The 27392-nt window shown below is 40.4% G+C and overlaps 1 protein-coding gene across 1 annotated transcript in view; it reads right to left on the bottom strand.

The window, feature by feature from the left end:
* Positions 1-27392, bottom strand: part of KLHL29 (kelch like family member 29) — a 324971-nt gene that overhangs the window by 51985 nt on the left and 245594 nt on the right. The window contains exons 5-6 of the mRNA XM_039721629.1: positions 19871-20009; positions 4804-5003 (exon numbers count right to left, since the gene is read on the bottom strand). Coding sequence (XP_039577563.1) covers positions 4804-5003; positions 19871-20009 — 339 coding nt within the window. The remainder of the gene's footprint in view (positions 1-4803; positions 5004-19870; positions 20010-27392) is intronic.

The raw sequence follows: 27392 nt of genomic DNA, 5'->3' as shown, positions 1-27392 counted from the left end.
CCTTGGTGGCAGATTCCAGGGATGTCCCTGTCTGGTTCAGGAACTGTTTTGAGGCTCTGTGGAGATGGGTCCCAGGGAGATGTGGGATTAGGGGATGTGCAGGAGGCTGGTGACACACTTCTCTGCACTTCACTTCTGTGTGATGAGAACCACAGCAAGGTGGGCACAGCAACATCTGTTTAAGATGAGGACTGGCATGTGAACTAGAGGGATTCACTGCTGGTGAGGAAGACAGACCTTGGGACAACAGCTGTAGGTGATATGGAAAATATCTATCCTATGAACTCAAAGACACCACTTCATCCCCCCATTTTTCAGCTCTGACTAAAAATTTGGCAGCAAGACTGGTTGTCTCTTGACTTCAGCTGTCTGTGGTGCAACTCTGCATTCACAATTAGAGCCCTGAACACCCATAAACAAGCAATTCCAAGTAGCAATCTGGTAATATTCTGCATTAATCTGGTAATATTTTGGATGATGACTCCAGAATGAGCAGAACCCTGCCTTACCAAGGTCTCTAACTCTTCACTGGCTATAAAGGGACCCTGCATGACTACTTAGACATAGACTTCTGATATATAATACAGCTCATCCCAAGTAACTGCAGTCCAGGGGTACTTGTCAATGCTGGCATGACAGTGACAGCTAAGGACCAGTTCTGCTCTGTCTGCTCTTGTGTTCCTTTGGACACTGGCATGTTTACAATAATTGTTGTTTTGCCACAGTGACACTGGGCTTGTAACAACCCTTCTTTTTTTTGAAGTTTCACCTTGTCTCTGCTCAGAACACAAATGATGACTACTAAGCTACTCCCAATGCTCAAGGACATTTTACAACAGAGTCATGAGTGGACTTTAGGGATACCAGATGAAATCTAGTAGGTTCTCTCTGGTTTGAGACAGTGCTGGATAGCATATTTGTTGCTACGTGTGTCACAATAATTCAGATCAGCAGCTGGTATTTTCCACTGTGTTAGATGTGACTTTGGAGCAGGATCCTGTGTGGCATCATCAGGAGACAATCAGCCAGGCAGACTGCTCCAACTGCACTTCTGGGAGTGAAGAGACTTGAGATAACACCAGAGATAAACAGTATGCAGGAAGGATTACTCAGTGAGATTGTGGTAACAACATGATGGAAGCTCAGTGGTGGTTGTAAACCCCCTCTTGTGTGCATTAAGCACTGTAGTTTCACTCAGAGATGCTTTCTAGATGATGATTTGGGTATTACTAAAAACTGCACAAAATGTGTACTTCCTTGTGATACTCTGTGTACATTCTGATGGGAAACTTACTCCTCAAGTATTCCTACTAGAGTCAAAAAGCGTGTTAAGATGAGGGGGAGGTAGAAGACTGTCAGATGCATTCATTGTCTAATGAATTGTCCAAAAGATTTCCCTTCCCTGTGAGAGTCTTCTTCCTTCCTTCCTTCCATCTCCAGATATAGTTGAAATTTACACATAGTTTATATGAAGTGTATATATTATAGTTTCTCCAGGGCTAGGAAGTGCAGTTTTCCAGCTGGATTAAAATTCTCCACCTTGAATGAACAAAATAATTGCCCATAATATTTTCTCTTGAATTCATAAAGACCTCTTCTTCCCTCTGGTGCCTGAGGAATGCAGGTCTGATCACTGGTCAGCTTTTCTCATTGCTTCCTCTACTACTCTTTCCAAACACTGATTTTGTGCTCTTTGCTCAGGAGACTAAGAAAATTCAAAGCTCCTGCTCTTTCCTAATCTGGCCCATGAAACTGCCAGGTTCCACCAGCTTCTTTTGGCTTAAAGGTTTTCCAGCTGGATTAAAATTCTCCACCTTGAATGAACAAAATAATTGCCCATAATATTTTCTCTTGAATTCATAAAGACCTCTTCTTCCCTCTGGTGCCTGAGGAATGCAGGTCTGATCACTGGTCCATTGTTCAGCTTTTCTCATTGCTTCCTCTACTACTCTTTCCAAACACTGATTTTGTGCTCTTTGCTCAGGAGACTAAGAAAATTCAAAGCTCCTGCTCTTTCCTAATCTGGCCCATGAAACTGCCAGGTTCCACCAGCTTCTTTAGGCTTAAAGATGAATATTTTTACTTTATCAGCAGCAGGTTCAAGTACAAACTCAGAATGTGTTCCCTCCTGTGATTGGTGTCCATGCACCATGGACCAAAACCATGATACTGGTGAATCACCTGAAACCAAATTCAAGCCATGACTGTGATGACAGTGTAAAAAAAATAGGAAAAAAGAAAAAGAAAAAAAAAAGCTCAAGTCTTCAGCCATATAGGTGGAGGAAATACCTACAACATCCCAACCAGTTTGCAAACATTTGCCCAGTTATCATATGGTGCCTGCATGAACCTGTCACCATCGCTGCATCAGTCAGCACAAAACTGTTCTCATTTCTCATGGTCTACACAAAAACCGAGGAGACAGCATGTGAGGAAGAAAGAGAACATGGCTATAATTATCCCAGGGAAGCTGGTTAAGAAATCTCCCATTGAAATGGAACTACCTCCCTGACACATTTTGCCACATCTTTTCACCAAAAAGTGCAAGAAAATTTGGGGTGCCTCTGCCCAAGGCTGATGAGAGGCCCAGGATAGAGACACAAAAGCTGCTTGGACATCACCATGACAGAATCTTGCTCTTCATGGCTGAAAAAGGATGACCCAAATTTCCTCTGAGATTGTGCTGTGCTATGCTGAACAGACTTAATAATTTGGGGCTTTTACTTCTTTAAACTTCCCTTCTCTCCCTATTTAGACATGGATTGATGGGAAAAAATCACTGTTTATACTGGTCAACCCTCCAGAAGCCCTGCAGGAAAAAAACCCCTGATTTTTAACATATTTTTGCTTTGTATAGCACAGGGGTGGCTGAGGTGAGAAATAAAAACACAGCCACAGAGAAGACAAAATGCTTTTCCCTAAACTTTTCAGATAGCAAATGCTCTGCTGTCTCTGTAGTGCAATCAAGTCACAGCTATAAATAAAAATAAGCAATTACACTCCGTGAATTCTCCAAATGAGAATACAAAGTTCCAGTGACTCTCCATATATCACTGAACTTATAACCAACTCTACTATTTCACACCATAACATGGTTCACTGAATTAAAATATTAACTATCAGAAAAGTGAACTCTCACAGTGATTCAATAAAATAAATGTATTTTGGTTTTGTGGCTGAGCCTTCAGTGATATCAAAACTTAAACACATCCTGTATTTTTGGAAAGGCTGTAAGATCTAATCACTTTAAAAAGCTGGTGAAGGGAAGCTGGGAGCAAGCAGTGCCAGAGCCAGAGCCTCATTCAAATTGCAGTCTACATGGTGGAATTGTAAAGCATAAATTTCACATCACCAGTACCTTCCCCATTTGAGAACAGACTTTGAAATAAGGGGCATACAAAAATTTGGAAAGGAGACTACAATGCCAGAGATTCTTCACTGATGCCTGCATTGTACCAGCCTAGTCACACCAATCATCTTGCCAGCAGGCTGGCTTAGCAGTGAAAATTAACACAACAGTAAACTGGACTTGTTTGAGGGTTTTTTGTCATTTTTTGAGCAAAACATTTTCTAAAGTCTCATATTCCACATTTGGCAATAGTAGATGCCGATTTCAAATGAGAACTGCCCAGGGAAAACCTACAATTTATTTGGGCTTCAGAGAGAACAATGCCTCCTAAACCAAGATGGAAGTTGAGGAAGCCAAAGTAATAATTAGATGTCAAAAAAGGTTATCCAGTACTTACACCTGGGAAGTACATCTTATAACATCACGATCAATTTTTTGGTATTAATACATTTATGTTAATTTTTAAATTATTACTGTCTTATTAACTGGTATTACAGCTATGACAGTGAAGGAGTGGCTTGTGGTACAGGCAGGAATTTGAACCACTGTGTTTCAGTTGAGCTCCAGTTGTAGCTCCTCTTCTGCCATGCCAGGTCTGTCTGCTTCCTGCTCTGGTCAGTAAAGCTCAGCTGAGCTGGAAATCTTGGACTGTTTTGAAATACCCTCTGCTGGAAAGCAGAGGGAAAGTGGAAGGAGCAGGATGACATGGTGAGCCTGGCAAGAAGAATGGATTTCTCATGGCCATGAGAGGATGGACTGAGGCACCGGCAAAGATGTTGCTCTGTAGACCCTCACCGAGACAAATGCTCCCTGTGCACACAGGGCACACCAGTTACCAGGATGGGCACAGCAACCTTTCCTTCTACCCACCTTTGTGATGACATTAGGCCGTAGCTCTGTATGCAGCAACAAACCCCAGGAGCATTGAATCTGGAACACTGGACACGTAAAGAAGGACCTTCTCACAAATGCAAGAAAATTGTAGCTATTGTAACACAGTCCTTAATTTTTGGGCAGATTTGCAGGAGTTCTTCCTCCATTGGAGCCCGCCTCCAAACTCTTTGGGTGTTTGACCAAGCTGGCCTAGTGTAGAACCCAGAATATGCTGCCACAGTTATAAGTAACCTGTGTGTTACAGCCTATGCACAGATCATCCTCTGGGAAACAAAACATCATCAAGGTTCCAAGAGTGGAACAAGATTCCAGAAAATAGGTTATACAAGATGTGAAAGCTGTTGCCACTCAAGCAACAAGCTATACTTCTCTAGAACATTTTCCATTGGCCACCATGTCAGCATTGGAAATTCAAATCACAAACCAAATTAATGTTGCTTTACTTTATTTTACTCTATTTCATCTTGGGTTTCTTCATTATCTTTCAAGAGCTGTTCAAAGACAGGTTTATAAACCTTAACACAAGATTTTAAAACCTCACTAGATGCAATGATTCTTACCTAGAAATGAAACGCAGACTTTACAGAAAGTGTGAAACTGGAACTTGCTGGCAGCTTCCAGCAGTGTTTTTGCATTGGCTGAATCTATGATCAAAGAACCTGTATAAACAAACTCCAGGAGTAACTCCAGGACATCCGCAGTGAGGTTGGACATGGCCAGCTCCAGCTTCTCCCCGCTCCTGCTGCTGTCTCGTGGTGACCTGGTAACAGCAGACAATTAAATTATGGACATTACACCATCCCCATTTCATTGGCATTTATTGATTAGTGAGGGCTAGAAAATCGCTTTGCACCTCATTATATTTCTCCATTATTTTTGTTTACGGAACTGAAGAATATGAATTTTAAAATAACTGAACTTAAAAACTTTAACTGGATCTGAAAGAGAAGAGTCTTAAAGCAAGTCTTACGAAAAATCTTTATTGCTACTTTGCATTTTCATGCAAAAACAGTTGCAAAAGAAAAGGAAAGGAAAAGAAAGAAAAAAAAAAGAAAAAGGAAAATGAATGATTCAACATTAATGAAAATGAGTAACAGGATTAGCTTTCAAAGGGAAACAATACATTTTAACATCTTGGTTAACATCTCATCTTCTGTGCATAATATAACTGTTAAGGAAAAACCACTCTCCAATTTCAAGAGAAAAGGTCATCTACTTTTTCAAGAATCCAGCACTAGAATAATTTTAGATGTCATGTACACTTAAGCATACATTTAAAGACCTTTTCATAAAAAATAGTAATAAAAATTATTAATTTCTATTTAGCTTGAACTTCTCAGTATGTTATATTAAATTACAGATATGATCAATATTATCTATGGTACACAGATGGCCATATAAAATATAATATATGCTTATTCTAAAAAATCTATTGTTCCCTTTTAGGCACTAAAAAAAGGAAGCCCTTCATGGCAATTGCTTTGAAAACTGAATACAAGACAAGCTAGACAGACAAAATGGTTAGAGCAAAGAAGGGAGAGGGGGGAAAACAACAACCAGCTCTGCCACAGGAAGCCAGCAGCCATCCTCTAGGAGTTTCATGACTGTGGCCTATGGTTTTTCCTGCATGAAGTGCTGAACAATTTGGGGATCAAAGTATCTCCTGCATTTGAAGTGTGCATTAGTGCTTGTGAAATTATTGGACAAAAAGAAAGTCATACTGAATTATAAAGTAAGGGCCCAGTTCTTAATGCATGGCTGATGTGTCTGCAACACTAAAGACAGGTTACACCTGAAAGACAAAAGTGATGATAAATTTGGTAACATCAAGGAGGGGAGGGGAAATCTGTTGGAGTAAGAAAATAAACTCTTTTAATGGTTAGGACCATCCAGCACCTTCTCAAAGAAACATGATCTTTTTGTTTGTCACTGGACAGTCAAGTTCTGCTCGCTCCAGCTCTGCTCGAGTACTTGCAAAAGCCACGAGTGACACAAAACCGGCACACGATGCAGCGCGACAGATACGGACTGGCCACAGCATCACTGCTCACAGGCAACGCCAGCTTGAAGCATGAGCAAAGACTACCACGAGCACTACCAACCTCTTGGTTCACACAGCTGCCTAGAAAGGTGATGGTCAGACCTCTACTACCATCACAGAAGAAAAATAAACAATGTACAAGGTTCAGTGTTTTTCCCGCATGACATCCCAACCACCTGTCCCAACAACACCTGAAGTCATTTGGGGAAATGCTTAAAATTTGCAGTGGATGCTTTGTCACTGGTCCTTCATTGACTAGCTCTGGTCAAGTCAAGGGCATAGCTTCAATTCATGTGAATCTCTGATAGATCAAAACTTTAAAGAGGTTTCATTTTCAATGGAGGCAAGTAATCCCCAATTTGTCTTCTCTAAGGTAGCAAACAATGGTTACTCCCATTCACAGGAGGAAACCAAAGCACAAGGAGACAAAATCACTTGCCTATGATCATAGAGAGTCAGGAGTAAACCAAGGAATTAAACCCCATTTTAAAAATTCTAAATACTGAACTGTCCCTGTTTGTGGCAACACAGATGCGTTAGACCCTCTTCCACAAGTAGATGCTAAGAACACATACTGATCATGACATCTGTTGTAGCCCTAAAAGCACAGAGGTCTATGCTACCCTAAATCCTTATGCTTTATCAAACCATGGTATTCTTTCTGAACTCTTGCATATGGATTCAATTCTGCATCTGGGGCAGAAATCCTCTGGTGACAAACAGAAGAGCTGCCATTTCCTAGATCCTCAAAAGGATGTCACAAAACGTGGGGTTTTTTGCTTTCTCACACTCACACCCCAATGACATGCCCCATATCTGATTTATCTGCAGTTTACATACATCTGGTGCTGCACTCTGGTCTGTCAATACCTCTTGGTACTGATGTAATTCTTGCTGAACTGCTCCCAGAACTGGTTTGCACCTGACAGTGAGCACGTTTTCACATGGGCTGGTTAATAAACACACCACCTAAAATTTCAGGGAGGTTTGGAGGTGCCCAGCAAGCAAGAGTTGGGGTCTTTGCACTGTAGGACTATCATAAACAATTATTTACCTGATGCCACTACTTGCACTGTGCTGGCGCCGGCTGCGGGAAGGACCGCGTGTGATCCGCTGGGAATCGCGCAGCCGCACCCAGTGCAGAGACCAGGAGCACAGAGCAAAGGATGATGTGACACCAATGTCAGCGCAGACACATACCCATGCTAGCAACAACTGCAAGCTGCTATTTTTCACAATAATTAAGTAATAATCTCTTTTACTTTGTAATACACCGAGCAATAAACTGCTGCTGCAATTGATTAAATGCCAAAGAAAAGCGAAGGTGTTTAATCAATCACTAGAGCCACTTACAGCAAGTATAATACAAAGCTACAGAGATTATTGATATTACACAATGAGCCAGAAATGGGAAAGAAAATTATCCCTATTCCTGCCTCTGCAATGCCTTGAATGTGTTGTGCTGTTTTCCTTGTGCCTTCTAAGCATGGAGCCCTTTGGCTCCATTTTTGGCTGGATTAAATACTGAGTACAGGCTGGATTCAGCCTGCACAGGGAAATCACAGCTACCCCAGCTTCCATGCCATAGGATCTGGTTTGGTACAGGCTGGAGAATGGGCAGGGAATTGGCTGAAGCAGGTGCTAATGGATCAAACTTTAAGTGTCTGAAGGATAAGAAGAACATAACATCAGGAAACAGACTGATATCACTGAAAAGGGAAATTTAGACTTTATTAAATTATTTCAGGGAATCAGGTTGCAGCATCCCCCTCAAAGCCTGAATAAAGTTTTCCGTGTTGCTTGTTTTCACAAATCTTAGAATATCATATGCCCTGTGCAGTTAAAATTCATCTATTTGGGACAGAGTCTTCTCTTGGCTTCTCTAGAGGAACTGCAATGAAGTGGCTAAAGCCATATTACAAGAATAGAATTTAGTCCTGTAACTGCAAATGCAGTTGGGAAAATCTGCAGCAATATATAGAGCTGTTCCCCAAATAGCTCGTCCTGTGTCACAACAGGAGGAGTTTTGTTGGTGACATCAGTAAATGCAAACATTTAGAGAAGTCTGTTACCAGAAAAGCCCTGACTTCCTGCCTTAAGAGCTGGGAAAAGTCATAGTTCTACCTGGTACATACACTCCTGCTCCCCAGCTCTTGGCACAAACAGGAGGTGTTTTGGGGATTGAGAGCCTGCCTCCTTCATGTTTCAGTCTCACTTGAAGCCAGTCAAGGCACCCTTATCGTCCACGGACATCGTTAAATGTGGCACATTCTGCTATTTGCCAGACGAACTCTAAAGTTTAAACAGAATGATGTCATTTTATTGGCCTTGTAATCATTGCTCATATTATAAAGGTCACACATTTCACATTGTGGCAGAAAATCAATAGCTCTCCCAACAGCCTCTGGGGGAAAAAGTTTTGCTTCTGAAGAATAATATATAATAAACAATTTCAGTCCTTACTTTATCATGGCTATAATCTTGGAGAAAAGCTACAGTAAAAATCTGGCAAAGGCTGATATATAAACTCATTAAAATTGGGAAGTGATTTAGAACAGGACTTTTTAAAAGATTTATCTTGAGCTAAACAGCAAAGAGATTTGTTTAGGTCTACATTTAAACAAGCTCCAAGAGCTCTTTAACAGCTTAATTTTATGGTAGCTGTTGGGGAATTCTTTCAGATTTACAAATCATGTATTTCTCTAGCAAGGTGATAGACCTGAGCAATGTGCAAGCAGAACTGAACCTGCAGATAAGCAGAAAGCACAGATATCCTCTGAATGGGTAAGGAGGGAGTTACTGAAAAATATTCTGCATTGTTTGGAATAATTAAGTCCAACAAAATCAAGTGAATGCCTTTGAACATAGTTTAGCTGCTTATCCTTCAACTAAATTGCTTCAAGTAGAGAAGACAGAGGCACAAGGAACCCTTTAAAGCAAAAGATGGCTCGATTACACTCTCAAATAACAAATCAGAATCAGTGTCCCCTCCTGTTAACTAATATATAGGAAAGAGCAAAAATGTTTAAATACCTGATAGCAAGAAAAATAACCCTACTACTTCATCTGCAAGATCCAGTAATGGAACTGACAAAAGAAAAAGAAGAGAAATCTACATTTTTTCTATTTATTTGTCCTTGAAAATAATTCCAAACATGTAATACACACATACAAGAATCAGCCACAGTGCCATCATGTTTAATAGTGATGCAACTGAAGTTTTCTGCATCTTGAGTTATAAATAGATGTGTATCAATGCATTTTTCCTGCATTATTTGTATCAACACATTCCCGTAACAGAACGTCTGTGTGACTCTGTTCAAAACATTTAATAGTGAGATGCCTTGATTTGCAAAGCCACATTGAGAGTCTGGATAAAGCAGCTGTGTAAGTGAAACACCGCGAGCGCATCAACTTGTCAATTTATGGACAGCGCTACTGCCTCTCATTCAGCCTTCCCTCATGGTTTGGATATGCTGCCTTTAACTGGCTTGCAACATTATTTTGACTGACTAATGGTTTGGCTACAGCTTCACTCAATTTTAGATCAAATACGAAAAGCTACCTATACCCAGTGCAGATGCCAGCCAACGCTCTGTTTACAAGCTACAGTCACAAAGTCAAAACAAATTCTGGATGTTCAAAATGGAGCCATCTGCACAGAATAAACATGAAAAATGTGAAACATTTTATGTAAATGTACATTACTGCCTAGGAACAGTTGGTTCAGCTTCCACCCAGGCTGCCTAGTTGAGAACAGGAGGACTGACAGAGTTTGTGACACCTATTTACATTCGATGCCATATGACTCACCATGCCGTAGACTCAGAGGCATGACGTATATTTAAGCTTTGTGCTCCAAAAGGGCACTGAAATAAATGATTAACATTTAAAATAAAGACACACTTAGAACTGTTATTGTGATCTTTCCCTGGACAAGTGGGACTTGGTGTGTAACTTTTTCCTTTTGCCTCTCCAAGGTCCACCTGTGAGCCTACTGCCACTACCTGCGTCTCCACGCAGGAGACAGCAGGAAAAGAGCTGGCTCCATAATATAACCTCAGTTTTGTTCATATTTCACATAGAATCTTTAAGAAATAGGAGAACACACTTGTTCTGGCAGTCTAACAAAAAAAAATTCTTGTCTTTGACTATCTATGGCTCAGGGTCATACACAGGGATCTGAATCTCATCCACTAAAAGCAAGTGTTTGAGCTGACAGGAGGCTGAAGGATTGCTGGCAGCAGGGAGGAGCTCCAGCTCCACCCTGGACTGAGGAAACTGAAGCCCATATTTTGGGGCTGGTCCCTCCCTGCACAAACCCAAGCAATGGCCTATTCCATCACCCAGTTGCCTTTGGGCCTCTCCACCCCAGCACCTTCCCAGGATTTGCCCTCTCAGCTCAACATGCTGATCTTGCTGGCTTGTTTTCATAATTAGGAATATAAATACATACCCTAAAGCAATTGTGTTCCCATTATAAGAGAGCTACATATTTTCTACCAAGATAGACAGGACAATAAAAGAATCAAATTAAATTGCTTTGTTCCCTGGACAGTGTTTAGGACTCCAGAAAACAGGAAATCCAAGATTTTCACGTAAGATGAAGCACTTAACCAAAGAAAAGCTACTTCTTTTTATCTCTGTCAAATTATTTTGATTACCAAAGAAAGGACTCCAGACTGGGGTAGACAGCTTCTCATGAGGCTTAAGAGTCTGTTAGCTGTGTGCTCATTAGAAACTGCGGCTCAAGTTGACACAATTTAGACTGAACATCTTGTTTATTGTGGAACTTTAACTTTTTACTTTAATCCTTAAAGCACTGAAACTTCAGGAAAGAAAAGAGTGCAATGATGCTGCATTTTAACTGTCCGCTATTTGATTTTTTTATCTTCTTCAGAGTGATTAATGGTTCAAAACCAATATGTTTACGTATCTTGGGAGAAGCAGAAAAGAATTTTTTTTTAAATTATAGCCAACCTTCAGCTATGTACAAATCAGACTCAGCACTCTACATGGAAAGTTGTATTTTGTACTGAGTATCTTGATTTATTGTAATTATGGCTTCATGAGATATAAAAGCATAGATGCCCAAACATACAACATACATTTTCACAACATGCACCAAAAAACATGTGCATACTGAGGTAATAGGTTATTTACCGAGTTATACAAGTTTATGCAGCTGCAAGGTAATCAGTCATGTAAATGATGACAGGAAGGGACATTTATAGAGCAACATCATTGCAATACGTATGTCATAAGTCACTGAATGTTTTATTAAACAGGATTTGAAAAAAAAAAATTACACCCCAGCATTGCTTCTCTTTTGGAATTGTTTTATCAGCTCAAAATGTATTAACTTGCAAATCTCTGCCTTCGTTATTCTATCTTGTAGATAAACTTTATCTTTGAGCCTCAGTCACTATCCATCTGTCTCATGAGAGAAGAAAACATGTACTGTAATGGTTCTATTGTATGATTACAATAAAGAACTAGTAAAATCACAAGATTAAATAAATTACATTGTTTAAACACAGGCTTGCAAATTCGTCAGGAAAATTTACCTGTCCAACAAATCCATTTGCTCACTTTTTATCAGGATGTTGATACAAATAATGTTCCTTGTTCCAGGCAAACAAAATCTGGCAAGACTAGTGTAACTTATTAGGGTCAAATGCTGCCAGTTTGCACCTGCTCTATCAGAAGAAAATCAGGAAAATTAATGGCTGTGAGCTCGGGCACGCACCAGCAGCTCCTGCTAATTCACCATCACAGAAATGATCATTACAAACCAAGACGAGCAACGGGATTAAGAGCAAACGCTTTTGTTCACGGACAACATGGCCAGAATAAAATAAAGCAAACAAAAGAGCCACGTTTCCTATATACCCTTAATGCCATTCACTGATGAAACACAATCTAAACGCTTGGCCAGGACCATTTCTAAAGGCAGGATCAGCGGCAGCCTGTAACGCTACAGTGTCGGAGATCACAGTCGGAGGCACAAATCTGGCTCCCTGCTGAGATTTAAGGAAGAAGATGACGAGTTTGAAGATGCTGGCTTAAACGACTGGCAAGTGAATGAAGAAGTGAATAGCAACTGCCCTTGGAAGAACAGTGTTTCATGACCTGGACTCTTCCTAGGGACTGAGAATAGACTGTATCTTGCAGGGCACTTGGGGAAAAGCAAAAAAACTGGGACAACTTATTAATAGGGTGGGATCTACCTTGTTTGCAAGTATCTCTGGCAGCCTAATTCAGTGGCAAAACTATCTGGGTGAGAGCTACTATTTGTTAAAGGTAAATAAAAGATGCAAGCAGGTTCTGGGGGCTTATATAGGAAGGAAGATTAAAAGTAAGTTGACAGAATAAAAAATCTATTCTCATCAAACTTAAAGCTCAAACCCATACCCAACTCCTATCTGATTTCTTTTAATGATATTTATTACACCATCAAAAACCAGCTTAGCACAGAGCTGGCATGCAGCTAATAAATCTATTTCTTAGGAATGTGGTGAAATTTATACAAGTAATTATCTAGGTAGTCTATCCAAGACTCCTTCTCATCATTGCAATGTCTAGAGGGAAAACAATAATAAAATAATGATAACCACCATTATTATTTATTACTACTACTATGATTATGGCAGTGCCCAAGGATCCCAATCAGCATTACAGTAATTAGAATTAATTCTGTCAGACACTGGTTCTTTCTCCTTCAGCTACTGGGTGTTCCTAGTGCTTTTCTCCAGTATTTATAGATCCAGAGACATCAATGAAAGGCATAAAGAACCTCACTTATGGCCACAGTATGGGCAGGAAAGGGCATGTGGTTCTTCTCACCCCATCAGTCTCTGCCCATCCACCCTGCAGAACTTCTCTGAGTATTTCAGACACTGAAGCTCAGCGCTGTACAAGCAAAAAGAGGGCACCACAATCAGATATGACCATAAACTGCTCATATTAATTCAAATTCATTATCCCAGTCCAGCAGTGGCTAATCCTTGATGATATAAATGAAAGGAGTGAACTGCTGATCCCTGGAGCTACCTACAAGCATTGTAGAGTGGGAGATTTGATTACCCTCATTTTAGTGCAAGACTGACTTTTGGAATTGCCCCAAAAATGACAGTTTTCAAGAATATGGCTCCTGTTTCTATGCCATGGAAGATTTTTTTTCTGTTGTCTTTGATTCATTTATCTTGAACCGCACCTTTTTAGATAACTATTCCCTTTCACCCGTGAATTCTAACAAGAGTTAAGCCTAGGCAGGGCTGTGAGATGTAAATAAATACAGGTAGGTCACTTGCACTGGCATCTTGAGAGATGTTGCATGACAGCTGGGAGGCTCTTGTATGGATAGAGCTGGAGCAAGAGAGGTGATTAGTCTGTCATTCCTTGGGTAAGATTTGAAGAATTTGCGGTTGAGTCTAGAAATTACGGGAGCAAGAAGTCCCAGCTACAGTAAACAGAGATGCTGTCAACAAGGGAGAGGAGTGAGAGGTTCAGGGATCTTCTTGGTGTCTCAACAGCTGTCATTACAGGGCAGAATTTTACAGGCAGAAGATTAATTTCTGTGCTGCATCTCAAGGCTTGAAAAAGAGCCTTTCTGTTCTCCTTGTCAGGGTTTCTCTTCAGAGTAGAGCACATTGCTCTGCCAGTCCTTGCAGAGAGGCATCCAGCCCAAGCCACTCACCCTCCTAATCCACAGCCATGCATGCGGGGCTGGAAACAGCCAGGCTGTGACACCTGCAATGGGTTTTGTGGCGGCACAGAACACCACTGAATATTTGTAAAGTGCCATTCATTTATGTAGAACACCATACATTTTTGCCTGATGAAAACACGTTTTCCAAGGTCTGGCAGCTGAGAAATTTGAAGCCCAGCAGGGAGCTCTGAGGGGCGGGCAGGCGGCTGCCTGGGCAGGCAGAGCGAGCGCAGCGCTCACGGAAATAGGCCACTGAGAGCAGGGGGCTGTGTCCCATGCCAAGATCTTGTGCCCAACACACAGCAATTATCACTGCCTCGTTTAAGAGAAAAACCTTGTCCACAGCACAATTCACACCTGTCCCCTCAGAGTAAAGAGTGAAGGATATTCTACACTCCCATGCAACCTGCCATTCTCATGGTTTAAATGGTTTAACCAGAAACCCCTGGTGCTCTTTCTCTAGGCACAACGTACCTCTCCTGGCATCAGAAACAAACATGGTATCTTTAACTCCCTATTTCTCTGTTTTCATCTACATGCTGTAGTTTGTTTCCATATTCATTCTGTTCTACAATGGAGTTGAAGTATGCAGATGTGGAAATGCTGCTTGCTTCTCTCCCAGAGTTAAAAGCAAGACTCTTAATAAGCAGGAAAACATGAAGGGGTCACTAAGAGTAGATTTTTCTTTCATCCTGCTCTTTCTCATGTTGGGCTTTTTAGAATGTAAACACAAACCAGACAGTCTGCTTTCCAGACACCTAAACGCTTTTGCAGTTTTGTCAGGCTGTTTCAGATGGATAGTGGCAGGTTTCTCTGTTGTGCATCCAAACGCTCCCTTTCCATACAATGGTGTAAAATGCAGAATGACATCTTCGTCTTCTGTGTAGGTGTAAAGCAAGAGGAATTTGGTCTTCTCACCCTCAATGCTTTACTTCCCCTGCCCTGCCTGCAAGCTCTCAGAGAGTACTTTAGAAAAAAAAAGTCAAAAATCTGGAGACTTGAGAAAAAGGCAGTGTATTGTGGAAAAGCAATTTGGCCACTGGATCTGCTTTGGAAAAAGCAGAAGGAAAAGAAGGATACATAGGAAGGAACATAGCTGGGCCAGATTACAATGCATCCAAAATACTGCTTCTTGTGACAGAATCTCTTTGTACATAAGACTTACAATCTATGCCAGTGGAATCAGACACCCAAGATGACTTAAAGATTAGAATGCATCATTAAAATCTAATCTTGAAAAGATAAGGCTTGTAGGACAAGATCTGTGTATCTTTAGCAACTGACCAGAGAGGAATCTACTTGTAAAAGCTTCCTTATAAAAGCAAGCATTTTGGCCAAGAAGAGACTTCTGTGTCAAGTTCTTCCTTTTAATAATGTCATTTTTGGTAGAGATTCCAGTACTCTTGGTTAAGAAGAAGAAAGCAGCAAATTAAAATGTTCCGGTGAAACATTTTTTTGTTACAGAAATATCAGAAATTCCATTTATTCAGCAGCTGCATTTGTCTATCCCAAATACAGCTGGAAATGAAAAAGATGGCTCTTCATGGGATTTTCCATTTGTTCCTTCCTCCCACAACACACCCCCACATCCACCTTCCACCATTTCTTCTAGGGCAGATACAAAAACAGAGCTCATTTCTTTCCCCTTCCAAACCAAGAATGTTTCAAATAAGAAAATCTGTGCTCTGCAAGAGGCACATTTTTGGAGATGCGTTTTTTGATGGATCTGGATCTCTTTTTCTTTTTTTCTGTGTACAGATATAAGCCTAAATATGTTCCATTAAGAAAACCACTAGCTTCCACAAGAAATCATTCATGTTTTTTTAGTCAACTACGATTCAGGCTGGGTCACTGGTCTTTCTCTCTGGGTCATGAAAAATAAGCCCTTCCAGAAGGCAAATTGTGCAATTTATCGTGAGATGGGATGTATTGTCCTACAGACATTCCCATCTTTCCTCCCAACTGCAGAGAAGTCCAGATGGTCAGCTTAGGCTGGACCCCCAAGGGAAGCAATATCCCCCATCCTAAGTTCACTGTCTATGCAAACCACCCTCTCTTTTACAGGACAGGGGATGGCCTCCTCCTTCACCTCATCTCTTAGACACCTATTTTGTGGGGAGAGGTCTTGCCTCTTGGACAGGTCTATGTCCCTCTCTGCAGACTGCTGTAACAGTCAAGACGGTGAGGTTAGACTCAACCCACCTAAGATCCCAGCCTTGGACCTAAATGTTGGTTAGCTAACATGAGACATAAGCACCTCTCATTGGTCCAGGGGCCTGGCCTGCACACAGGAACCAAAATCAGGAGAAAAAGCTCCTTCAGGAAGCCTTCAAGGTTCTCCTCTTCATCGACTGTATCATAAATTAAGCCCTTGTTTTGAGATGGCTGATTCCATGAGTAGCAAAGCCAAACAGGCTGGAGTCAATGTGGCTGTCAGTGCACTCAAAATATGTAAGATGGCCTTTAGTGGACAGTGCCCCAATCCAGTTTCTGTTTATCATCCATGTTCTCCTGAAGCCCTGTACTGCAGTAGGCCTGTATGGATCCTCACTCTTCCCCTGAATCTCACCTTTTGCCCTTCATGGGCACAGTGATGTGGAACAGGTATCAGGAATATTTCAAACCTGCTGTTCCTAATACACACGATCCTTTTCAGATGATTCTGCACTAAAAAGGGCTGAGATTGTTTTCCATGGTCAGTTGCTGTTGGGAGGGAGATGAACAACAAGTCCTGGCATAAGCCTGAGTGCTGTGCAGCTCCTGACAGGGATGACCTGTTTCCAAAACAAGTGCCTGGTATGGTGCTGAGCTCAGGCTCAGGACTGGACTAAACCAAGCTCAAAAGAGCTTATATATTTGAAAGATCAATCACATGGAATGGAAAATTTTCTGGATGAGGAACAGAATGCTCAGCACAGGATTAGACATTTTCTGAGAAACTAAAGGGGTTTCAAAATGCACACTCATTACCAAATTTGTTTTGTAAATAACTTTACAATTGTTTTGGACAATCAAACCTGGCTATCATCTTTTTATCAGTGCAATAAAAACAACATATTTTCTTCCCTGCTATGACTAATTCTCATCAAATAGCCTTCCTCAAGATGAGCAATAACTCTAGTTCTATTATGTTTTTTATCTGTATTTTGGTTTTATTTTGAGAAGGAAATAATTGATCTTATTTGATTTTGAACATTTCTCTTTTATTCTTTTGAGACACTACTTGCTATTCTACCATCAGATACCAACTTGAACACGCAGTGGAATCAATGGGAGAATATGAGGTTAATAATAACCAGCCTGTGGCAAATAATAAGCCGAGGTAAATACTCTGAAAGATTCTATTTCTGCATGTTTCTATAGATGTACATAGTACCTTCATGAATAGATCATATTCTCATTGATGTTTCTGGTGACACATCGGTGCCTGTGGTTGGAATGACACTAGGGTTTAACCCTGGCTTGCACTGATTGAAATGGCCTTTCTATTATATTTAATATAAAGAGATCTCTTTTATTCTTTAAGAAAAACTGCCATTTCTTGTTTTGATTTCTATAATAACACAAGGAGTGCAATATAAATCACATAAAGCTTTAAGTGCTGCCTCAAAGGAGCTGCTAACAAATATCATAGAGGATTCTAGATGTATTGTATCTGTAAACATTCTAACTCTATGAACTATAATGATTGTGTATTATTAAGGGCACGATCCCACAAAAAATTGAGTGCCTCTTGCAATCTGAGCCCTTGACTTCCATGAGGTTTCATAAAGGACAAGGCTTTACACTGCAAATATCCTATGAAAAGCAAGTCTTTAGAAATTCCACCCCAAAGCCCTGAGTTTATTGTCTCGCAAAGACACATTTGCTCAGTTTACAGGTGAGTATTTATTTTTCTCACCTGACAGTTTTGCAAACTCAACTTGACATCAAGCTCAATTTTTTCTTATTCAAGCATCATCATCAGTAATAAAGGCATTTTTGCCTTGGATACACCTGTGCAACTCCATTAGCCTCCATCAAGGTTACATGTGTGCAACTGAGGTTATATATGGAAAGCAACTGGGATGGAGAGACCTGATGGTGGACACAAATCGACCTCTGGAATATTTATTGCTGCTGATGATGTGAAAGAAGGCAAAAAAGTGGTGAGTTTAGCAAACAGCCTAAACCTCCCACTATTTTTTTCTTGTAATGCATGCAAGCCTTATGGGGCCAGCTGAAAGACAATACATGCTGAAAACTAGGCTTTTGCTTTCACAAAATCTAGGAATTTAATTTTTTATATTGTTTTAACTAAGTTCATAACAGAGCAGCACTTAATCTAATGTATACCTCCATTTAATAACTAAATAATAAAGCAGCAAGATTCGTCAGCGTGCTTCTAGAAATAGGTGCTGCCTGGTGACTTCTGCATACAAGCAGATGTCTTCACAACAAAATCCAAATGACAGTCTTTGGACAGTCAGTGATTTGGTTTCTGTAAGTTGGTTCTATAATTTTTCTTTTCCTGTAGAATCTACTCCTTATCACCCTGAAAAGCATATACTGTAGCCTTAACGATTAAATAATAATGAGCAGACAGAAGAGAAAGGACAGGAGAGATCTGGCATAGCTACTGCTAGCAATCATTAGATTTACAGAGGGGAAAAGACATGCTTCCTAGGCCAACATATTTTTTATGAATAATTGATAAGGCAGTCAGTACAGTTATATCATAGAAATGTAATATATATCCATAATTATAGAACCAGCTTTGTGCAAAAGGACACAATACACTGAAAGGAGATACCAGCCAATATGCCATCCTGAAATAAAATACAGTCACTATTGTGTTAGTTGGCAAAATTTAAATACAGGATTTGAAGCAAGCAAAATGTTCTTTAATCCCATTTTTTAGCACAGTCCAGGCTCAGTCTGCTCAGGAAAATACTGCAAGGCAAAATCAGCAGCTGCATTAATTTGCTGATGATTGAGAGAAAAATGAAAGTTATCTTTGTGTTTTTTTTCTCCCTACTTGCTACTCTAACTTACTAATAATATGAGAGTACCAAATTATTCCTATGCAAGTATATGAAGCATACAAATTGAAAAATCAATGTAATGGAAAAAAAAGATTATCATGCACTGTTTAGAATCAATCAGCTAGAAACAGAGGGGGGAAAATGCGAAGGTGGAGACATGATGTTTAGAAAATGTACATACTGTACCTAACCTAAGCTGAAGTGTTTGTGTGAAAAAGCTATTGTTAGTCCAACATGCAGACCGAGCTACATTTTGATCAGAAAATCATCTTATTTCCGATTTTTTAATAGGGAAATTAATCAGTTGTCTTTTCTTCTTTTAAAAGTCCCCAGATAATAAAAATATCAATCCCTTTGCCCATAAAAGCCACACAAAAGCATGTAACAAAGATTTCAGGGTGAAGGGATTACAGTACTCCAAATGCTTTATTTGCACGATGTCTCAGCACCGTTCACCTGAATGCTGATGGCTTTCTGCAGCCTGAAGCACAGACTTTTGTCGTGTGTGACAGAGTCCCTTGCAAACATCGACAGCAGCAGTTTTTAGTTGTGGACTGAATCACCATTAGCAGTGGAGTTTAAATCTTAGATCTCTCAGTGGTGGAACACTTTCTTCGGCCAAAACCAGCCTCTACTCATCAGAAATAATTACACTGTACGAGTCAGATGTGTAACAAATGGATCTGAGCCTCAGTTTGGAAATACATTCAGAGGAGGTGGAAAGAATGGCTACTGGCTCTGTGACAGGAGATTCAATCTTCATAAACCTGCAAGAGAGGGGAGGAAAAAAAAGCGACACAAATGCGCCCTACAAAAGAACAGAGCAGATCACAGCTGGAAGGAAGGCAAACCTTTTAATCAGGTCCTTGAAATACAAGCTGCAGGAAGCTAGAACATTTTGGTGGACTTCAAACTCTTTGCCTTCAACAATAATTTTCAGGTCTGTAAACTCTTTCGCTCTGCGTTGCTGGTTCAACTCCTTCAACATTTCTGCAGAACAGAGAAGACAGACAGTGCCAGGATTCCCATTAAGAGTTTTTTTATTTTTTACTTTTTACTTTTCATTTTTTTTGTAAAGAAGTAGAGAAACAGGAAACAATTGATATTTTTGTTGGTAAGATTGGCTCAACACAGACAGTCAGAAGTTACGAACATAACATATTAAAAAAAAAAGAAAAAGAAAAAAGCAGGAACCAGTAGGTCTAAACAACGGAAATATATATACACAGAAAAAAAAAAAAGCAAAAACTATTCCTAAATTTGGAAGGGTTAAAAATGAAAATAAAACATTTCAGCATTAGCAAATCAGAAACACAGAGAATGCATTATCACAGAAAAGTTAAAATAATTTGTTATAATCAAAATCAAGAGCTAATGAATTTCTATCCAAATGGAAATAAGTTTTGAACATACTCGAATAATATTAGTAAAAATGGTATTATGATGCAATATGAACTGGATATGGGTCAAAATAATAAAACCACAAGACCTGCAAAAATAACTTATCCTTAACATAGTAAAAATGTGTTAAGCCTCCCAGTTAACATAAAAAATAGCACTTCTAAATAATATATAAATTACAGTCCATAAAAAATTAGCTACATTATGAATGCACCTTGCAATATACCTCAGCTATATAGACTACAATTGTATATGTTTCAGAATTAGCTTTAAAGCATCCTTATGATAAAAAAAATCTCATGCAGAGAATAAATTACTGCCTTTTATAGCAATTCCTATTTTTTGCACTCTAAGGATTTTTACCATCACAGCATTTTTATTTTTTAGCCTTCAATGGCTTCATTTACAGCAACAATCAACTTTCACACATCATGAAAGAATCATAATGATTAAAATAACCTATGAAAGTGTTTCCATCCTGCAATAAAGCACCTACCTTGCATGATGTCTCCTTTTATAGAGCCTATTGGTGCTAATGGAATGAAAAGATAGCATGCCACGTCTCCATGTGGGGATGTGAACTACCAGGCAACCTACATGTTTTATATGCTGCCTGGACTTTTAAGGCTAAGACTTCCCTCCAACTTTGCAGACTAAAGTGGCTATCAAGATGAATAATATACTTTTCACCTGGGCAATAGCCTGGTGGTTCAGAAGCCAGTGATCAAGATGACAGAAGAGCGGATTTTAAATACTAAAGGACTTTGGGTTTATTTTATGTTTGCAATAGGTCAAGGTTCTCATTTCCTCAGTGTAACACCCTGAACACGTTCCTCTTCAGACAGATCTGTAAATCAACAACAGTTCCTTACATGGAGTCCTTACATGAAGTAAAAGGAACCTCAAGGGTGTGTAACTCTAACTGTGCTCAAAGCTACTGACAGGCTTGAGCAAGAGCTGCCAAAGCATTGCCAAAGGGTCTCATGGTGAAACCCAGACCCCAATAATCCCTGTGCTCTCCTGCTTCCCCAAGGAAACTCAACAGGAATCATTTCAGTCAAGCACTAGTGTTTAATGACACAAAAGCATTAAAATATACAATAGTTTAATGAAAAGCAACTGAAGCTCTCCCAAGCCCCAACATCTGTGGTGCATATTTTTCAGGCCTAAGTAAATAAATGTCACCTTGCACATTTATGTCTATTTAATGGAAACACAGTAGTGTCTGAAAGGCTAATTATTCTATGCTGAAATGGGTCAGTGCTCTCCAGAGAGCAAGCAGATCATTAGAGAGGGCACAGAAATAACAGCAGGCTTTTGTCAGAGCTATAATAGGGGAAAATAAACCGCTTTGTCCTGTGGGTGCTGTAGCAGGGACTATTTTTAACAAATTCAGCTGAGGTAAAGCACAATGATACATTTCAAGCAAAACCTAAAATGGGATCTGAGTGTCCACTCCAGTGCAGGGGAGTGCAAGTGCCTCAAGTCTCATTGCACAAGGAACACTTTGGGCCTCAGCTAAAGATCAAGCATGGTTTGGGCACAAGAGGTGTTGTACTTGACTGAGAGCCAAAGTGACTGAGGTCTCTGGTTTCACAGGAACAGCACCAGGTGCTTTATCAGATGCATATATTTATGGAGCAAGCATTTTTTCTGTCCCTTTTCACATATGAACAGTTTCCATCCCCTTCTCTGTCGTGGTCCATTTTCCCACTTTCATTTACAGCAACGACATTTTCCTCACATCAATTTTCTATCATTTCATGTCTTAAAGACTGTTAACCTTTCCCTCTAAACTTTCTGATACTCTCTCCCCTTTTCAAATTTACCCAACCACTGTTCTTGACCCCCATCTGCACTTCTCCTAAGGTCCTCTTCAAGTTCCATTTCTCTTGTATCTGTGGCTTTAGAACCTTCCTTGCAGAGGCCTTTCAGGACAAGGGCTCCATCCATGACTAAGTCACACAAGTCTACGATTACACTTACATGAAGGGTCAATCTCCACCTCACCTCATTCCATCTCCCTCTTTTAAAGCTCATGATCAATTATTACAGCGTTCAAAGGGCACAACTGTATGAATAGCAACTGCACAGATGGATCCTGTGGGAGAGGAGAGGAGAGGAGAGGAGAGTTTAGTTGTATTCTTGAATGGTCTGGGGGTTTTAGGAAGTGAGCTCAGGGTAAGCAGAACAGTACAGACCATCCTTGAACTCCTGACTGTGGCCAAGATTACTGAAAAACAAGACACAAAGCTCAGCCACGGTACCTATTGATGCTGTGCTCTCTATGCTGGCTCCAGTATTGTGAGAGCTGGTTTGAGCATCTAATTCCCCAAGCAGCTCCCACAGGTAATGGGCTCATTATTTGGTCTTGCTGAGCACCCTTTAATTACACTCAGTCCTGGGCACAGCTTCTATCTATGCTCTTTACACACTTGAATGTGCTTTATGCTGCATGGATTCATTAATGGATGCAAACCAGAAAACAGGTCTGGAGCAGTGATGTAATTTGGCTCACAAAAACCCAGAAATCAGAACAAGTTCTAATCAGAAACCAAAGCTCCTCTTTTTCCTACAGACATTTGCAGGCTGAGATTCCCTCCTTGTTCCCCTAAATTGTTATAGCTGCCCACAGACAGATGACTATGAACTGTCCTGAATTTTTGCAGCTCAGTATCTGAACTAGAAACAGGAGAGGCAGGTGGAGAGGAGAAGGAAGTCAGGAGACCACATTGATTCATCGATCTTCCTCGCTCAGGCTCCTTTGTATTACTAAATAACTAGCAGGCATTAGTATTGGACACAAGGTTATATCAGAATGGGCCCTCATTCTCAGAGAATTTGTAATGCTCACACTGTGCTTAGCCAGGCATTAATGATTTATGAGGACTCAGGATGAGTTGCAAAACAAATTTTTTCACCAGGTAATAATGCCTGCCGATGAGTTGTAAAAGAAGAGACAACACAGTGCAGTCCTGGCAGTGAAAAACGACCTCAGCTGTCTCCTGCTAGGCCCTCTTCTGGGCTCCTCCTAATTTTCAGCATTTCCTCAAACAAATGGAATTTCCTCAAACCTTCAAAAAGGGATGTGCTGGGAATTTCCTATTGGATTATTTATTCCTCTCATTTCTTTGTTCTAATGGACTCTATTTTCTTTGTTTGGATTTTTTTTCCTCATTTGACTACTTGTTTTATTAAGAGATCCAGGCAAAAATGAAGTGCAAGGACAGCTAAGGTGCAGAGTTTCAGCAGAATGAGCACTGATGTTTCTTCTCCTCAGGGAATCACAGCCACTGCTCTACCCTAGTGCAAGGGATTTTCTCTTTGTGGCACAGGTGCACACACACACATTGCAATGAGATTTGAAACCAAGCCAGTCCTTTCTGTCCCCTTCTTCACTAGTGATGCTAAATCATTCTCAGTGGAAGACTGATTGAATACTTTCTTCATAAAGAACTGCACAAGAGACACCCCAAAATTACATGAGCTACGTAGTGGCTGAAGCTAAAGGGGACTTGACCTGAAACCTGCAACTGAACATCTCTGTGGAGCATTTTCTGTCTTGCCATTATCATTGCTTGGGGGCATTTAATATAATTATATTGAGAGTTCCAGAGACATTATAGGTCAGGAGGTGTAAGTGACTTTCCTCAGGTCAGAAACAGAGCCACGAAGAACTCAGAAGTTTTGATTCTTGGTCCCCAGCTTCAGCCATCACACCACATTTTCTCCCTCTTAATTAATGGACAAATTACAAATTAAACTAAAGAGCCCACAAGCTGTGGATAAAATACAGGACTAAGCACAACTGTGTAACAGTGTAGATCAAGTAAATAGAAAAGAAATTATATAGTGAGTATTTTTTTAAAAAAATACTTATAACCAGAAATAAAACATGAACAAGGAACTTATTCCCAAAGTTTATTTATTCTGTATTTTAAGCACAGTGAAGACTGGATACTTAAAGACCCTCTCTAATGCACATTCCCATGGCACAATGGAAGCTCTCAGGTTTCTTTCCATTTTTAATAAAGTACTCTTAACTTAAATTCCAGTAGATAAAGCTTTAAAGGAGGGCAGCAAGAACTAAAATATAATTAGCCACAAAATATGGAAGACTAATTTTTACAAACAGCTTTTAAAACAATTTACTTGGGAAAACTAACCTTCTATAAAACTGCAAAGGGTAATTGATGAAACATCACTAATTATTCTAGTGAGGAACATGCAAGAGACCAGTGCTTGCTCACACAGCCTCGTGCTTTCATGATTGGGACAGAAAACGTGGGAAAACCAAGAAAAGTTACCAGGAGGAAAATCCAATTACCTTCTTCCCTTAATAAGTATGGAGATTAATTCCCAAGGTTATGCTCTAGTTATGCAAAACAAAAATTTTAACCATTATGCACCAGCACTGCCCACACTTGCTTATTTTTATAGTGGTAGAGTAGGGGTAGATATAAGAAACTAAATCAAGAAGCAGAAGATCTAGAAGTCAAACAGGAGCTGTGAGTGACAGGAAGGAGTTTACCGTGGTGAACCCTTCCCACGTGAACCACACAAGAACTCAGGATTTTTGTCACTTTGACAAGTCCTTCTCCTCACCACAACATCCACAGACACACAGAGAACCCCAAAGCCTGCAGGGCACCCCAATAACCTGCTGAATGTACCCTCATGCTGTTGATACATGGCTTGAAGCAGCTGCAGAGAAGTGACAACTGAGGCCCAGCAGCCTCATTAGGCCAGGCTGATGAAGTGAAGCAGACACACTTGGCACTGCCATGGCTGATGTTGTTCTCCACTCCTCCAGACACCCTGACCTGGCAGACCAGGATGAACATCATCCATCCCTCAAGGTCTCCCATGATGTTCAGGATGAGGGTTAGTTATTTCCCAGCTGACAAATACAAAAATCAGCTACATCATATTCCTTGTGATGTGAAGACAAGCACACACCTCTGAGAACAGCTTTTTACTTGGGACTGAGGGTAAGAAATAGGTCCTTTAATCTCTTTTTTTCTGAAAGGAAAAGTGAAAAGGAAATGAGTGAAGCCTGGTGAGAATCACTATCAGATGAGGATGTTTCAGGTCACAAAATAGCCTGAGTTGGAAGGGACCCACAAAGACCATAGAGTTTAACTCCTGCCCCTGCACAAAATAGCCCCAAGAATCATACCATGTGCCTGAGAGCATTGTCTGAACATTTCTTGAGCTCTGTCAGGCTTGGTGCTGTGACCACTGCCCTGGGAAGCCTTTTCCACTGCCCAACCACCCTCTGGGGAAGAACCCCTGTGATCTTCAGTTTCCTTCCTGGACCCTGAAGATTATATGTGATATATACATCCAGTTACATGGAATGTCTCTGCAGTTGAACAAAGACAGAGCCTGTCTCAGGAACAACCCAACCAGTTCTGTGTGCTTGCACATGTAGGATGTACTGTCTCTCCCTGGGAATTACCAAGGCAGATTAAATAATTAGTTGGGACCCGACAGTATTTCCTTTTTTTTTTTTTTTTTTTTCAGAAGGTCATAACTAATCTGTTGCAGATAAATACTTCCATCTTTTTTTTCTTATTGGATCTCAATTTCAGTTGAACTTCTTTTCCATGAGCAGAAGGAGAAGGGGGTGTAAGAAAGCTGAGACTGCCGGTGCAAGGATCCTTTATCGGAGAGATGGGGGAGGCAGACAAATGGTGAAGCACTCTCACTCTGTACTGTACTGCAAAAAGCCAAGGCTGCTAAAGGCTTGGAATGGAGGTGCAAAATACTGTCTGCATGATACTGGTGTGCCCAGTCCTCCTCTCACATCCTCACATTCATTATGGAGTTTCCACAGGACACCATCCTGCACCCAAGGCATGTGAAAATGCTTGATTGGTTCTGGCTATCTCCTGCACATTTTGCCTTCCTAAGCCCTTAAGCCAGATAAAATGAACTGAGAAAAGCTCAATACTAAACACGAGTGTGGCAAGGCCGTGCCCTGGTGAGCCTGTGCTACCCAGCTACACACCCTGGTGAAGATGGAGCATATGCTGATGGAGAGGTATCACTGCTGGCACAGCTACACCAGCCCCTGAACAAAGGCAACGAGAGTCATCTTCTGCTGGGTTTTGTCAGCACAGCAATGTGAAATGCAAGGTGTGAAGTTGTCATACTCCAAGCTGGTACAGCCATGGCAGTAGGACTTTGTAGTGCAGACCAACCTGTCTAGATCTTCGCTGTGTTGACACTGTTAGACACCTGTGCTGCTAAAGAAAACAGTAACAGATGCTGGAGAGTTGGAAAACATTTTTAAATCCTGCTGAACAACATGTATGTGGCTGCATATGATAACTCTACTCAAAGGACTGTTGGCAATGAGATGCCCTGTTGTGCTAAATAAATTTTTATTGTTCACATAGGCAAATTCTTCTCACCTTATGATGAGAAAGGGTCAACAAAGTCAGCTGTGGTGATTATTCACTTGAGGAAGACAACTGCAACCCTATGTGTAAATAGATCCTTTCTAAATATACTAAAAACTCAGGGAAGACATCATATCATGTTTTGAAACTAATTTTCAGGCTATTATCATCACTGGAGCTGACATTAGGAGGTACCTCAAGGATGCCTTCACATATTACAGAGTTGATATTTCCCTGTATTAGCCTACAGAAATATTTCAACATACTTTCTGATTATATTCAGAGACAAAATACACCCTTAATCTCTAGGGGAAAAAAAAAAAAAAAGAAAGCTTTAGATGCAACTTTAGAGAGATTTTGGTACCGCAGTTATGCATTAAAATAATAAAAAAAAATGGGGTCTAGGGGCTAGAATACTTTTGCTGCTTTGATTTATGAGGTAAAGTCTTCTATGGTATCCATGCCTGCTAATTTATAATCAAATAGGGTTACAAATGCACAGTGAGCATATGTGACCAGGTTTGAAAATTAACTACATTTGTATTACATATATGGATGCAAAGAA

This window comes from Passer montanus, unplaced genomic scaffold, assembly GCF_014805655.1.
Source record: "Passer montanus isolate IOZ18808 unplaced genomic scaffold, ASM1480565v1 scaffold46, whole genome shotgun sequence".
NCBI classification, from domain to species: Eukaryota; Metazoa; Chordata; class Aves; order Passeriformes; family Passeridae; genus Passer; species Passer montanus.
The sequence above is the reverse complement of the archived record's forward strand: the minus strand, read 5'-3'. Positions and strand labels throughout refer to the sequence as shown.